The sequence below is a fragment of the Anser anser genome (genome assembly GCF_964211835.1).
Source record: "Anser anser genome assembly, chromosome: 3".
In the NCBI taxonomy this organism is placed as follows: Eukaryota; Metazoa; Chordata; class Aves; order Anseriformes; family Anatidae; genus Anser; species Anser anser.
In genome coordinates this window covers 71833299-71850225 of record NC_139722.1, presented here as the reverse complement: position 1 = coordinate 71850225, position 16927 = coordinate 71833299, and the positions used below count along the sequence as shown (strand labels likewise).

The following is a 16927-nucleotide window of genomic DNA, read 5'->3' as shown; positions in this document are numbered from 1 at the left end:
TAAAAGAGAAACTCCAAAAGTTTTATTAGGATTTTAACAGACATTGCAAAAAAAAATATTGCATAATGATTGAAAACATAATATTTTAAACAAAGTAGCAATGTGGTATCAAGTAAAAGAAAGACTGGAACAGCTGTCTATGTATGCTGTAAGGAAGATGTACCAGAAAAGGGATACAACATTTTTAAAATCCAAGGGCAAATGTGAACAAGCCACATTTTGACAGACTGACTATATACCGTAGATGTTTTACAAACTGCATAGCAGTGTAAAGAAATAGTTTTATCCTAACTATACTGTATTCCTGCATTTGCAGCAGTTTACAAGGCAGAGATTTTGTTTACAACATCGATATTTTAATAGCTCTGGATTCTCATAAAAAATGAACTAATTTAACAAAACAAAGCCTGTATCTACATTTGAAAACAAAAGTGCATGTATTGAGAAATAGTGTTATTTCTTAAGAAGAACACTGAGTACTTAAAAAGTTCATTTTAATAGAGCAACAACAGAAACTTTAGATGTAGATCTGCACTGTGCTACAAGTGAGATTCTACTAACACCAGCTCCTATAACTGGATACCCTCTTTTCCTAAGGAACCAAGACACATGCCCACCTACTATCACTTATGGTTCTGGGTAGTTACAAAGAATGCCAAGTACCAAAACCACCACATTGTTGACTAAAAAAAGTATCAGTAACCCAAGACAGATGTTTTAAAGTAGATTTAGCTGTAAACTCGACCATAAACTCCTCAGCATTCAGGATCCTTCCAGTCACACAACTTTTAAACATTGGAGAGCAGCAGCAAGGAGCCATTAGAGCTAAAAAGACAAGAACTTATGAAAGCCTGTCTCCTGCCTTGTACTGAAGAATTTGTGGGTAATGAGCATTTCAATGAACTGTGAGAAAGGGGTGGTGTTTTTTTTCTATTTTTTTTTTTATATAATTCCTACCTAAAACCCAGTTGGTTTTAACCCCGTTTGTCAGATTTGTACACAAACCCAGATTCTTCTTTCCACATAACCGTGGTAACAGCTAAGAATTACCAGAAATATTAACTTCTCTAGATCGTTTATTTGTTTCCTCCCTCCAACCAAAAAAAGAGAAAGCGTGGAAAGAACATCTAGTTTCAAGATCCAGGCAGAGCTTCTGTTTAAGCTCTTGTAATTTCAACTCATGGCACTAAAGGACTAGATTTTTTTTTTTTTCTGGGCACCCTTAGCACTCTGGATAGAAAAAGGCAGTGAATGTTTAGCTGGACTAGACCCAGCATGGGAAATGCACAGATACCAAAGTTGTGAACTGCAGCCAGACTAGCCATAAACAACTGTCCAGTACAGAATTTACAAGTAATAAATTTAGCCATTTTTGTAAACATCCCCTCCTTACTAATCTCTTATTTTTTCCTATAATGGAAATACGTACTGTATTTCTTTGTTCCAAGCTCTGGTCTGTTTCTGTTTTAGCTTTGTGGCACAGTTGCTAAGTGCAACAAGCTAGAGACACCAACATTAATACAAACAAGTTGGAAAGTCAGTTCAAGTTATTACAGTTTTGCTATACCAGGGCATTTTTCATAGCATGTATTCTCTATTCACAAATGCTTTGTAAGATCTTTTATTATGGAAGACTGGAAGCAAACTGAAGTTGTTCATTTAACGGATGTGGTTGAACATACATTTCTGATATGCCTTATGCAATTAACAAATGATGTCTCATCTTATGAAGATGATACATTTGATATATATACCAGTAATTTAAAATGCTCCCCCAAAAAAGCAGCATTTTTATAGACAAATTAACAGAAAAGGAGACAGTACATCTCACAATACCATAAAACAAGTAAAGCCCTTTCATTAGCTGCATTATAAACTCATAACTGTTCATCACATAATTTGAATTTCTGACTGCTCAAGCAATTTAACCCTCAGCCAACTGCAGGACAAGGAGAAACACTTCAAATCAGATGTCATTGTAGGTGTGAGAATAAGAACTAGTATTCCATGTTTTTAGCTCTAAAAGTTTTGCTCCCAAAAGTGAAGTAACTGTTAATAGTCCAGAAGAAAAATAATCATTTTTGACATGTCAAAAAAAAAGTTGTACTAAAAATTAAGCTGCTGTAAATCTGAGCTCACTTAGATCATTCCTAAAAAAATAATAAAAAAAAAACGTTTATCCTAGATCACCTGTTAACTAGGAAAAGCAGTAGAACACTGACTTCATGAGAAAAGATGTGCTTAAATGCTGAGTGTTTGAGACATCTACTATAAAGTTTTGAATTCTTCATCGTCTTTCAAATAATTGGATTATAATTTGTTAAGAAAAATAGACCAAATACAGAAAGTGCATTTGGTCAGGATTTTGTCTCACTGCAGTTCAGTGTTTCCAATCTAAATGTGCATACCATTTAGAGGCCATTTTTGAAATGTTATCAGTCAACAGCAACATGGGCACCAGTGAATAAGAAAACACACCTTAGGATTCCTTTTTTAAATTATATAAGTTAGATAAAACTACCCTGTCCAGCAAGTTCCAAATTTTTCAAACGTTAAGGCAACTTTCATTACTTTCCAGCTAAACAGAATTATAAAAAATAAATGTCACTTCAAACCTTATATACACAGTGACAGAGTAGATTTAGCTAGAAAGTATCTTTAGTACATTAATAAAGTGTCACATAATATTACCGAGGTTATATCAGGTGCTTGAGTGTATGTGCAATTGGAGTGGTTGCAATATTTAAAGTACAGGTTTCAAAACGGAGCGCAGTGAACGTCCTTCTTTAGTGAGTTCTCGTGTTACACACATACATGGCAGTGGAACAGCCTCCTCTCTTCTCTCTACAGCATTATAGCTACATTTCTTCAAGTGGTCAGCCATGCTTATGATGTCAGCAAACTTCCACTCATTCACAGTACAGAAAGCTGTACTGAACCGCCAAACCTAGAAAACAAGTTGTACATAGGCTCAAAATCTTTTAAGGTATCTGAACTCAGAGCAGGAAAATAAGTATTTGTGCTACACATTCAGGATGTGCTTTGGATCTGTAACAACATGACAAAACCAGGCAATTCTAAATTTTGGATAGTCAGTCTCAGGTTGACTCAGATTCCAAGTTAACTCTGAACACAGGGAAGAAAGGCAGGCTATATATATATATATATATATAATTTTTTGTCTACAAAGTAGATGCTATCAGAAGTTAAATGACAAAGTACTACATGACCATCAGTACTGGTCATGATGGTTACTCTATCAGAAAATAATCAATTTGTGAAACAATCATCTTCTGCAATTCCAAATGATTGCTGCAGATACTCTGTGCTTTGGAGGGGGGGGCGGGGAGCAGGAAGAATGAAAAACCTAACATATGAAGGTTTAAAGTTTTAAAAGTTTAAAATTTTTTCTTTACACATTTAAGGCATTCAATATCATGGCAACAAATAGGATCTGAACAGTTGTACAAAAATAAAAATTGCTTTAAACAGTATAAAGGCAAGAGATGCAAATTTTAGACAACTTTCTCACTGTCACAGAATATTTAAAATTAAAGAAAATGAAGTAATAGCTAAAACCTCCAATTTTCCCAAGACTTAAAAATGTTAATTTCCACCAAATACAAATTGAGCAGACAACTACTTCTACTTCTTGAAGGGTGTGGAAGACTCAACCAACCTGCTAGCCATTTTGGCTAATTGTTCTATTTGACAATGTATTTCTTGAAGGGATATTATATCAAAAAATAATAACAACAATAGTGACGGGAAAATATAAGAGAAAAAGCAGAAACATAACCAATTAAATGTGTTTTTTTTTTTTTTCCACCATCAGAAGAAAATATAACTTACCTTTTCTTTTATTTGCCAAGAAGAACTTCCATCTGGGTACTTTCTCTTCTCCCAAAGCAGTATCACCATTCCACGTGCTTGAAGCAAGCTTCCACACACATCTCTCATTAAACGTGACACTCTTGAAAGCTGACATAAACTAAAGCCATCTAGAAAACTAGCGATGTGCTGCAGAACCTCAAAAGGTAGACTACTCAAATGGTCATTGTGTAGTCCAATTAAGCAGCTTTTTGCTGGTTCTACTAATACTGTAGATATACAAGGCTGAACTCCAAATGACCGTAAGTGGCGATCATGAATAATTTTTGCCCCTTGTGTTGAAGGACAAAACCTTCGTTGAGAATATGTACACCCATAATAGGCCAACGGACACCTCTGCTCCATCCAGCCATTAAGGCCAGCATGAATGTCACCATGCACATTCTTAAAATGCGAAGAAAATTCATTCCTCCTAAACAACTGTCCACAAACAAATGTAAACATTGAACGCTGTTTTGTTTGGTATCTAGCCACATATTCCAATACCAAATCCAGTCCAAGGGTCTGGAATGGACTTGGATTTGAGAGCTGTGGGTTGGCATGATCACACGCAGAAGCTGAAGCTATTTCCCCCACCATTGTATTTGTGGCCAATATAGCTGATGGGAGAGAAAATGTTTGGGTCCCAAAGTCAACATGATACACATCGACAGTGCGACTTTCTGATATCCCCCTACCTCCAGGAGAGTCTCCTAGGCAAAACAACAGAGCTGCAGTGATTAGATCAATCCCCTGAAGACCCATGGGATCTTCTGTTATCTCCAAATCTGATGTATCAACGGCTTTGTCTTCTTTCGGTGCTGACCAATAGTGATTAACAAGGAATTTGTATGATCGATGCCGCATAAGTGAAAATGCATCTACGTTTCTCAGTCTTTCCTGCTCCACCTGTCTCTCTAAAATTTCTTCTGCATTAGCATGGGGAAGTAGTATGTGATTAACATTACCATTAACTAAGTGATCAGCTGGTATTACTTCTTTAAGTTGTGCTGTTACAGGGAAGGAGCTGCAAGACTGCAATGCTTCATCATCTCGAGATGCAGTACATTCACCATTTGCTACACTGGATGGTTTTGAATTAGAAACACCAAGATCTTCATTCTGGTCCAACACCTTTGAACACTCGTTTTCTACATGAAAGCCATTACACAAGAGTGAGGAGTTACTGAGGTTTAGATTTAAGTCATGATTTTGTACTACATCATAACAAATATCACTAGAACCATTTTGCTCCATTTGTGAATTTTGACTGAGGCTATCCAAGTCAACTCCCCCAGCTGCTCCTATGTTTTCTTCATCTGGATATTCGTGATCAGACTTATTATCCTGAATAACGCCATTAGAGGCTTGTTCTTTAATCTCAGCATCTTCTTTCATTTCATGTGAAGTGCAGAGCTTTGAATTTAACATGCTAATGTCCCTGGTTGCAGTGTTCAGGATATCCAGAGCAGCGGCTAAACTCCTTGTTGTTTCTACAGTAGCTTGATAAAGTGCACCATAGGACTCTTCATCTACAGGTATCAAGCCATTTGAACACACGGTATCTGGGGTGTTTGTTTTGACAGAGGTTTGTTCTCTGGATTCCGACATCTGATCAGCTGCTTTTGACATCATAGTTGCTACTTTAAGTGATTCTAGTAACATGCGCTGGTCTTGAAGGGCTAAAGCCATATCTAGCTGCTCCACTTCATCAACGTCTTTACTCAGATTTTCGTAAGATTTTCGGTCTGCATAACTGACCGGCCATCTATTCCACTCCATGGTGCAACATACCACGCTTGCAGGACAAACTTCTAGATGATCAGCAATTTTATTACGGGCTACTATGAAGGGACATCCAAAGCCACTATTCAAACAAGGCACTCTTTCAAGTGGACATAAAATGCGGTGCTCCTCAGCTTTACATGAATGAAAAACTGCTCCACAAACGAGCGGGCAGCCTATCAAATCACAGGAAATGCCAGGCTCTGGTCTGGTCATACAACGACGGCTGACACAGTTTACGCAGTGTACATGTTGCTGCTGTTCCTCCATGATTGTAAATCCAATTCTGAGTGAAGAAAAGGGAAACAAAAACATGGAATATTAACTCAATATTGTTAATATTTAACAACAGTTATTTGCAGTTTTGCATTCTTCAGGTATATGAGAGATACATATTAACACAACATGAACTGATCAGAAGCCATTTTAAGAGAACAAGTAGGTGATATTTTATGTTAAAGAAATGATATTTAAAACTTCACCCCAAAATTTCAGATAACATATTTGTATCAGAGTTCAATGCAGTCTACACACATATTCACCAGATATGAAACATGCAGCTTGGAAAAAAATGTTGTATAAACTTCTCTCGGGAAGAGCTCTTTACTCCTGTCTATTCCAAATAGATGATTCAACTAAAAACAAAGCATGCTCATTGACTATGGCTGATTACCTAAAATCATAAACTACACAACTTACACTAGAAGGAGACAAAGGAAGCCAGACTCACTCTCATCTGTGCTAAATCTCCAGACCTTTAAATTAAACAGAGGCATCCTACTGCCTGGGCTGCTTGCTACCACCTATGCTTCCAGCACCCTCTTCATGCAGTTCTCTTCAAGGCATACATCTCAATCTCCATTTGTCTCCCATTCTCTCACACACACACACAAATCTAACAGGCAGCAGTCCTTTATAACAGCTCTTCACTCTTCTGTTTTTATTTCATCCATAGCCTGTAGCTCCTCCATAGTTTTTATACAAGTTTACAAATGTATACAAGTATACAAATGTAGCAATTACACCACACAATTTATTTCACTCAAAACCTTTACATCAAAACTATCCTGCCCAACACTGTCCCTGTATCTATACACCTCCGGTTCAGTCCACAAAAGGAATTTTTGTTAATCCATCCTCTGACCTGCCCTAATTACAATACCAGCAGTTCAAAGTGTAAGGGTAACATGGCAACTTTACATAACTAGGCCAAACAGCAATAAAAATCCAAATAAAATTTAATTGCATAATCTATCATAATATGCTGATGCAAACAGAAACCCAATTCTTTGTTGTGGTAAGGGGGAAAAAAATAAAAATATAGGAAGTGTTACATTTTTGTACCATACTTCCAGAAGCTCTGCAACTCCTCACTAGCTCGAGTGCAGGCCCACTCAAAGGACCAAGCCTTCCTCCCCCTGTGCTCCAATAACGTCCCTTGCAGAAGTGATACCACTGGGATTACAGTTCAGAGATACCAGAGTGATTTACACAGAGCCAAACCTCAAACGATTGTTTCAAAAATACATTGCTCAGTTCCATCTTTTCCTCACTACCTATACTGCAAAAAGAAGTTTAAAAAAAAAAGTGCTTGCAGAATCAGATTAATAGAACAGAAACAGTTCCTTATTTTATTCTAACAAATGCTCTCATGAAGTGTTGTCATACTAAACACTTCAGTTTTAATTTATTAGAACTTCTTAAATTAAAATTACTCTAAACTGTAAAAATAAAACTGATTAGTATTATTCCTTTTGTTCAAACTGAAGGTAAGAGGAAAGAAAACTGCCTTTCAGCCACTCCACATTAATTTATTTAAAGCATTTAAATAGATTTTTATGCAATGCTTCACTCAGTTGTATTCTTCCAATGCTTTGAAATTCATGCCAACTTTAAGTACCAATCAGCCCTCATCCCTCCATCCCTCGTAATTTGGATAACTCAAATGTTTTAGCCACCCACTCTCCTGAACACTAACAAAGAAGCATATGTGCTTAGCAGGCAAAACACAGCTGAATTTTCCCCACCATACCTTAGTATTTGAGTAACAAATAAGTTGCTTCATCACACACTGTCAAGTGCATCAGTTGCTGATCTCTGTAACTGACTGATCTGCTAAATGTTTTAGCAAAACCTTCTGGCACACAACCCGCTTTAACCTTGCGTATTAAGTCAGGTGGCATCCCCTGCAAAGAGCTGAGAAATGTTCAGTAAAGAATCAAAAAAGGGAAACTTACTGGACTGAGAATGCAATTTAATTTGCAGTTCTTCTACCAAAGCCCTCTTTTTAAGTCATTCCTGCCAAATACAGTAGCCTAACTGTTGCTAGACCAAAAAAAAAAAAAAAAAAACCTTTGTATTTTAAAGTGCTTGACACAAAATGGAAATAGTCTTGAAAAAGACCAGTGCTGGTTGATAATGCAAAAGCCTTCATAGGGCCCTGCCCTAGCTTCATACATCTAAACACAGTCATAAAACAAACAGTCTCGTAGCAGCAAGGCTTAATTTGATCCGTACCCCACAATTACATTTAAAATAAATAAAAAAAGATCTACTTTGCAAAAAGGTATGCCCCTGCTCGCTTTAAGATGGCCAGAGCTGAGCCGTTCCTAGACCAGGAGGTAGGTTTGCCAGCTAGAGCACACCCCTGTGCTAGCTCTGACTGCTGCCTTGCTTCTGGGCCAAAGCTGGCTCACGCTCACACTGCTCAGAACTCAGTCAGAGCTCGTGTTTGCCTGCACCATTTGTGTAGACATACCCTAAATTAGTCAACCATCATTAAATACTACCTTTAAATAGCCCATGTGAGCTTCCACAGAGGAACATTCTATTAAGACAGTAAAACATCCTCCTCCCTAGCACACTATCTTCGTCTCCACAAGCCAGATTGTGAAACCCGAGTGGTGTGATTATACTGGCTTTTCTCAAGCTCCAAGACTCCTTTTGCACATAAGTTAATATTCATCAAAACTTAATCATCTTGTACAAGCAAATGAAATTTCAAAGTGTGAGAAAAGGAGAGGGAATCTGGTAAAAACATTAAATATCACTAACAGAGTGTATGAAGATGTATCACACAACAAAAGCCCATGTTTTACTAATAGATGGACGTTAATTTAGTTCTGTAACAGATGCCTGCAGTTGTTTTTATAGAGAAGCAGTTATGCATGTGATCAAATAAATAGATAAAATAACCTATGCTCTCACTTCTTTGTAAATTCAAATTTTATTGGTCACTAAAAAAAGGAGGCTATTCCATGTTGTTTCCCTTAAGATTCAAATCCTTTGGCTCCTTAATTAAATGTATGATCTAAAATCTCTTTGGACATCAGTAGACCATCAGCATGACATTGACTAAAATTCTGCATCCTGCGCAAGTCTTCGCAGCACCTGCTGCAGAACTTTAATTTAGTCAGAATATCATATTTATTTATAGCTTCTTATAGAGACTATACACACACACACAAATAAAATGTCCTTTTCATGCATTTTTCAATTTGAATACCTGGCCTTCAAACTCAATTAATGTTTTGGGCATTAATGAGTTCTGGGACTTTCGATTAGGCTTTCAATGTAATTCAATTACCAAAACATAAAGGAAAACCAAAGGAAAAAAATCGGCCAAACTACCCTATCAAACTGGATAAAACCTCATGAATTAGCATATTCATTTACCAGCAAATGGTCACTTCTCACTCAATTTTGTAAGCTAACTTTGTGAACCACCACACTTAGCACCTCCTTGATGCACTGACTAAGAAAAAGGGAAGATAAACAATTTTTTTTGTTGGACATAAGTCCAAAGCTTTCAATTACTCTGATACTCAAAATCCTAGAACACCTGTCATTAAAACACATATCAATAAAATTTACTGTCTATACCCTATTGTGTTCCTTGTCACAATTTGGTAAGAATACAGAAAGTCACATCAATGACTATAGCAAGAAGGAACAGCTGCCCTTTTCTGATAGCACAGTGTCAGCAACTAGGTTCAGTTCATATGAGATGCTTAAGTACACACACTTGACTGTTACTAGCAGAGAAACCTAAAAATACATCCAGTTCCAATGAGGTGACCACTGCTCTCAGAATTTGTGCAATCACTTGATGTTATTGTACATGCTATACAGTCAGCTGACCAAATCAGCCAGAACATGCTTTGAAAATCTGTCATAATTAAAAGGATTAAAATTCCAGCTGCTACAGCCACATGATTTTCAGTTGCTGTTTTAACACAAACATTAAAATAGCATAATAAGAGTTTCAAACAGTCACTGCACAATACTTCAGCTGTGAGGGCTCTGCCTCCTATACCACAAAGTGTAAGGAACTGTACTCAGAGTAACCAAATCCGAAGTCTGCTTACTTACTCTCCCCCTACATGAACTCTTTGGGACAAATAAGATAGGAAATCACAGCAACTATTCCCACAGTCAGAACCTCCATTACTTAGACACTTTTCATTCACCAAACCTATAAAAGCTTAACTATCTTTGAACTTCTTCCCTCTATCAAATTTGACTAAATAATAGTCCAACAGGTTCTTAAATTACTGGTTCTAGGAAGTAGAACACAGGTACACAAGCAGTACTACAGGTTTAAACTCCTAGGAGCATCCAAATCCACCCACAAGCAGCCAAATATATGCAAACCATTCTAAAAAATTCCCTGTTGTTTTGGAGATTGTACAAGACAACCCACTATTCCTGAATCTTCCATCTTTTACCCAGGTCTGTGGCTAAAAGAGTTAGGTAAGTCTGGTAAGATGTGGAAACTATGCATTTCAGAGAGTAAAGTGCCAAGTGAAATGGAGATAAGAGATATGTGGTTAAATAGGAAAGAGGAAGAGTGCAATATAAAAAAGAGCTTTAGAATATTCTGTTAGAATTTGTAGTACTATAGATAACTATTGAAAAAAGTATTTTATTTTTCCATATCCTACCATGCATGGGAGAAGTATGTCATTAATCCTGACTAATAAATCTAACTTCAAAATATGTTACACAATTCTCATAGTCTTCAAGAAGGTAAGCTTTTCTCGTCACAGCTACCTTGCAGAAAATGTGTAATAATTTTCCTATCTACAAAACAGACAGATTAACTTTGTTATGCAGGTCATGCTCACTTTTTGGTTTTTTTTGTGGGTGTTTTGTTTTTTGTTGGTTGGTTTTGGATTTGTTAAGTTTTTGTTTTCTATTTTGGGGGTGGGGGGATGTATTAGTTTTCAAATGACCAATGGATAACATGAACTAGAGGTTCAACAAGATCTCTTCTGACACCATGTCAGTCAGGGGAACAGCAGTTGCCACCACTACTAGTTGCCATTCCTGCCTGAGGTGAGCAACAAAAGGCAGCTCTGACTCTAATCATCAAGACTCCACAAAGACTAAGGTTAAATAGCCCCATTCTCAGGCTTCTCCGAAAACAGTACAGCCTTTATCCTCACGTTAGGGAGCTGGGTGCCTCAAATCTTACTCTAAATGTCTCTCTACAGCAACAATGGACAACAGAGCAAAGTTAATCTAATGCTACGCCAATTTCCAACTACATTTTCAAGTGGCAAATTCAGAAGCACAACAATAGACATTGCAAACTGCTAAAGCCTAACTTGAAATAACATGACTAACAGGTGACAAATTTAGAAGGTATGTACCTCAGTTACACAGGTAATAAGTACATGTGGCCATCTTATACAATCTTATATCTGGGGCAATAGTTCTTTTTATTGTTTTTCTGATATCAAAGAAATTCCTGACACGGACTTTATGAACCCTTATATTTCTTCAAACTGGTTTACATCACAGACACTTTCAGGAAGTAAAGTTCTTTCAGATGCCACACTTAAAACGTCAACCTTATGGGATACAAATACTGTTGATTATTTTGTTAATCACTGAATACATAACAAGAAGCTTTAATTACTAAAGCTGAAACTACTCGACTAGTAGGATGTTCCTTTCACCATTATCATCGTAGGCTACGGCAATTTACACATATTACACAGAAGAGGCACCAAAAGGTCAGGCTCAAAACATGGCTTCTAATTGCAAGGAAAAACACAGGGCATATATATTCCTGCAAGATCCTAGGTTTATCAAGAGATCATCTAGGATCAAAGGAACAAGCAAAACCTTGGTATGTACTAACTGCTTTGTGAAGCATAATTTAGTCACCCATCTACCTCAAAAAAACCAATCTAACTGAAGCAAAAAATAGCAAGCAGTAGAACTATAAAAAAATGCCACTTTTTACCTTCCAACCTTACCTTAAAACAAACATTTCTGTATCTATAGCTCCTCCCCACCCCACCTCCCCAAAACCCCACATCCTGTTAAAGGAGCTGACCTGTATTTTGCATTCTTTTGAGTAACACTTTAGGAGTTCCTTTTTCCCTAATAGCAAACCATCTTCCTCCCGTTCATAGAATTCAGTGAGATAATTCCTCCCAAATCATTGCAGACAGAAAACAGATCTGAATGGGAAAAAAATCCCAAAATAAAGCAATATGCTGCTTTGACTGAAGTGGACGCTCCAATGATGCCCTGTGTGTTTGGATTACTTCCAGTTTACAACAGATGCTGTGACAGAATGATGCAAAACTTCCCCTATTGCTATCAATCTCCAAGAACGTTGAAAATCAAGCCCTGAACTACTAAGCTTTTCCTTAGAGTACTTTTGTGACATATCTGCCATGCTTTCTTTTATACCTACACATTCCCCAAAGAAGAAACCAAAAGGCCTCAACACGCCTTCGGCCTCACACTGCCACAGGACAACTGCACCAGGACCAGCTACGCCTGCTGCATGGCTCGGGCACAAAAGCACTCTACCTGTTCAGCTGGTGACAGGGCAGACTCAGCTAGAGAGCCAGTAGATTTCATGTGTAAGGGACTTCTGTACTTGAGCTCAGTGCGACCCCTGGACTGCTGCAGACTCTGCAAGAAACAAGATCAGAAACACATTTTGATTTCCAGTGTACAGATTACTTGCTGTATGTACAATCCTCTGAACAGGTCACCTGCTTATACTATCTGGAGCTACAAGTGCTGAAATATCTTGCATTTTTTAGGAAAAAATAAATATGTTTTTAATAGACTTTACAACTGCAATATAAGTTCTGTCACTCTAGCTTTTTGTTAGCTGTTAAGTCACACCAGACTGTTACTCATATTTAAGGCTAGACAAGACTTTTAAAAGTTATTACGACAACCTGCTTCACTTTATTATTTGGTTTGGCTCACCAGGAACCTTTTAAGAAAAATATGCATGAAACTTGAATTAAAGACTGCAACAGCTGGAGAACTAGGGAAAAAAAAAGATATTTAAAGTTGGGTTATTTTATAAGCTGAAATTTATTCTAGTTAAAATTTGTGCAGCTTCAGTCTTCAGACATAATTCATTAAACAGTTGCTTAATATTAGAAAGCTCTTTACTATAACAAGCTTCTTCCATGTATTTGTATTCATGAATTATTGTTAAAGAGATGGAATAGAGGTTATATACTCAAAGAAACAATGTTATCCTTGTCCGCAGACACCATCTCACAAATCCTACACAAAAACAGAAAAGAAAATAAGCCATTTCTGAGAAATCAGAACCTAAACTATTGCAAACAAATAATGCAACCCGTATTACGGTAGGTAGTTTCAGCCACCCGAAAGAAGCCAAAAATAAATCCTTCTTCTTAAATAATATTTTAATTCATACATGTTGCCGCAGAATTCCTGACCTCTGTATGTTTACAGAGATCTGGCCAAAAATCTTTGTTAATATACTACTTCAAGTGTTACTACACAAGTTGAACCAGTTCCCATAGCAAAATAAGAAAGCAAGTTTAAGGTAAATGGAACGTGAACACAACTGCTCTCCAAGAAGACAAACTGAAATGCAGATGTAATGTACTCTGCATGTATAAGGGTTGTTTTTTTTTTCCTCTTAAAAATATATTCTTGTTAGTAGCACAGAGCCTGACCAGTGTACAGCAAAAGCAGTTAGTACACAAAAATTTTAACAGGCACCTCCACTGCATCAGATAATACTGAGGTACAAAGATGGGGGCTGTCCTAAAACAGTTTGAAATTTTTAATGTAGAACAAAAAGAACAGGAGAAAAAGATCAGAGAAGGTATTAGGAACTTTAACCTATTCCATTTCCAGCTACTTAACTTTGTTATCAAATGAAAGACTTTTTGCCATACCTGTTTGACGTCTCCCCCTTCTAAACTACTTGGTTTTAAAAGCAATGAAAATAGTACAAAATACCAATTTCAAACACATAAGCAAAGAAACAAACAACAAAACAACTAAACACTATTTTCTAAACATAAAAAAAACTCACCCATCTCAAATAGTTGATGACAAGAAGCTAGGAAGGAACACACTACACCAGCTCTTTCAGTGTTTTTAACTTGAATGAAGAACTGGAAAACACAGATCTGCACTGCAAGTTTGTGCAGGGTTTGTGGACGTACAGTGAGTCACCAATCTCTGATCTCTAACATAATTTAGACTGCCTTCTCCAAATGTCAGCGGGCACGAAGCTATTACTTTTTCCACAGACTCCAGCTGAACATTCCCATCCAAATACATTCCATGGCCGATGACAATAGTGACTCAGCTAAAACAAGTTTTTGTAAGAGCATTACAGCTATGAAAATACAGCACACTCCTAGAAAGATCCTATTTGCAAAGAATCTGTCACTCCAACACACTTCTCTACCCCACAGGATTTTTGGAAAACTACCATTTCTACTAGAGATACTTCTAAATATACAAACACGAAGTTTAAACTTCAAAAAAAACAAGCAACACATTGCCCACCTACCTGCACCTATGTAACTATGCCTGAACCAGGTATTGCTATTCAACAACCAGCCTGAATCGATAACTTCAGTTTTATACGAAGAGCTGGAACCACGCCAGTTAGAGTTTTACCTCAATGTACCTCTTGTTCTCATGGCTTAAGTTTGCACCCATCGGGGTTTCATTGTGATTTCACACTAGGAGCTCAGATCAACGTTTGACATGTGGTAAACAGTGCTGTCTACTCAATTCGATATTCTACAGACTGTAAAGGTTTGCAGCAGGGTATTTTAGATTCAAGTGGCATTAACAAATTATAAGGAAATTAAAAAAAAAAAAGGCAGACCAAATGTCACCTCAAAAACTATTAAAAACAGTATCTTGCAAAGTCAAGATCTAGAGCTCCCCTTCCATTTTAATTCCCTTGGCCCATTTTAGATCAGTTCATATTACAAGATTTTTCAGCCTCTTTCCTTCATTCAATAGTGAGTCTAGATAGTGCCCAGGCACTTAAAGCTTAGGTAAGATTTCTCTGTAACCCTCGTTTAATTTTAACCTCTCCCTTAACTATTTGTGGTCTTTTTGGGAATACTTAAATCTCACCTTTAAGAATTCAAGTTATGTTTACTCTCATTATCCAGATAAGGAAATTGAAAGAGAATTGTCACCAGTACAATGATCACTAGACACATGATTCGCTGGCTCTCATCTCTAAACCACTGGATCTCATTGCCAGAGACAAACAGCATTTGCTTCATTTGAGACAGAGCTCGCCAAAGAATCAGGTCGATCAGTATGAAAGAAATTAAGCTTTTTTTTTTTTAAAAAATTATTATTGTTTAGTTCAACTGGATTGAATACAAAAGCATACGTTTGTTACTAATCTGAAATCCACAGCAGCTGCAGGAGTTGACTCAAAGACAAACATTCATATGCTGTTACAGCCATGCACTTAACAAAGGTACTGGGAAAAGCCCTTTGGGACACAGGTCACAAACTGGATTGTCTACAAACGTGCAGAAATCTTGCCCAAAAGTTTCCAACCAGGTACTGCTACTTAGACGCAGCACCTATTTTTCCCATTAAACTTCAAAGTAGGAGGCATGAGCAATACAATCCAAACCTAAGACGTTAATTGAGTAAGAGAATAATTTAGTACCAAACAAAAAGAACATCCAAGAAGCAAAGACATCTCTGTTGCATAGTCTTTGTCCATTCCGATGGGATTCTCCTATTTTCTAACACTTTCCAACTCTGGGAAAGAATGAGATGGATACCGCAGGAAGTCTCAGCTAGCAATACAACCCCGATTCACCCTCTGAATCCATTCCTTGTCTGAGTGAAGCTGGACCAGTACGGAAAGAAATACACAGAGGCATTTAGATGCACACAGAGCAGAAGACATATTAAGGTCGCCAATGTATTTTTCAGTCTTCCAGCTTAACTCGCTTACCAACCAGGGTTTTTTTAGTAGTACTTTTGTACTTTCAGGAGAGAGGAAGACCACAGGTAAGCGTAACTAACACCCTCCTCATCACGCATCGCCAAGGGGCTGCAGGAACCTCACCCCTCCAAATCACAGCCCAGGCTGCACGGCAGTAACGCGCCGCAGGGCCAGGAGCTCGCAGCCGCCGAGGGCTTTCACAAAGAGACGCGGGGGGAGATGTCCGTCCTCACGCGGCAGGACGAGCAGCGCAAGGCGACGCCGCGGCCACGGCAGCGCAGGCCCCGGGCGAACACACGCTGCTCCCGGCACGCCAACGCCACAGCCAGCACAAGGGGAACGGAGGGCGAGGACAAGCGCCCGGCGCCGAGCCCCCGCGGGCTGCCGCTGCCCGCCCGCCCCTCGCACCCACCCGGGGGCCGCCGGCAGCGCGGCCGGGCGCCCTCCTTCACCTCCGCGCGGCGGAGCAACCCCTCCGACGAGGCCCGCGGCCCCCCCCGCCGGCCCCGCAGCGCACGGCCGCCCCCCCCTCCCCTTCTCTCCCCACCCCGGCCCTCCCCGGGGCTCGCTGCCGGCGGCCGCAGGCCCTCGGCGGGGCCGGGCTCGTCTCCCCGCCGCCCGCGGCTCACCCGTGCCCGTCGCTCGCTGGGCGGCCGGCAGGGAGCGGCGCCCCCCGCGCCTCGCTGCGCGCCCCCGTCCCCCGCCGGCCTCCTCTCGCCGCCTGCCCGGCCCGGCGCTGCCCTGCCCTGGCCCAGCCGGGCTCCCCCGCGCGGCCCCGCTGCCGGCCGCGCCCCCCAACGGACACGCGCGCGCGCGCCCGCGGGGCGGGGAGACGGGCGGGCGCGGCCCCGAGGGGCGGGGACGGGGGGGGGAGGGGGGGCGGAATGCCCGGATGTCGCGCGGGCTCCCCCCCCCCCGCCCGGCTCCTCTCGCGCGGCGGGGGCGGGGCCGGCAGCTGCTGAGGGCTTTAACGGGGCTTTAACGTTACAGCGGGCTTGGCTTATGGGCGCCCTGCTGCGGGCTATC

General features: G+C 39.6%; 1 protein-coding gene across 2 annotated transcripts; it reads right to left on the bottom strand.

Annotated features, from left to right (window-relative positions):
• On the bottom strand, positions 1 to 16702 carry FBXO30 (F-box protein 30). Of its 2 annotated transcripts, XM_083828786.1 has the most exons (4): positions 16531 to 16702; positions 12487 to 12591; positions 3853 to 5941; positions 1 to 2947 (listed from the first exon to the last, which is right to left on the bottom strand). In XM_083828786.1, the coding sequence occupies exons 3-4, from the start codon at positions 5923 to 5925 to the stop codon at positions 2744 to 2746; spliced, it is 2277 nt and encodes a 758-aa protein (XP_083684912.1). In that variant the 5' UTR covers positions 5926 to 5941; positions 12487 to 12591; positions 16531 to 16702; the 3' UTR covers positions 1 to 2743. The 2 variants fall into 2 exon arrangements, with proteins under 2 accessions (XP_083684912.1, XP_083684913.1); XM_083828787.1 differs by lacking the exon at positions 12487 to 12591.
• Positions 16703 to 16927: the final 225 nt, after the last annotated feature.

Coding starts and splice junctions, on each gene's coding strand:
- FBXO30 (XM_083828786.1), bottom strand. CDS start 5,925: ATGGAGGAACAGCAGCAACATGTACACTGCGTAAACTGTGTCAGCCGT. Junction 2,948..3,852: donor CTTGGCAAATAAAAGAAAAG/GTAAGTTATATT, acceptor CTTGTTTTCTAG/GTTTGGCGGTTCAGTACAGC.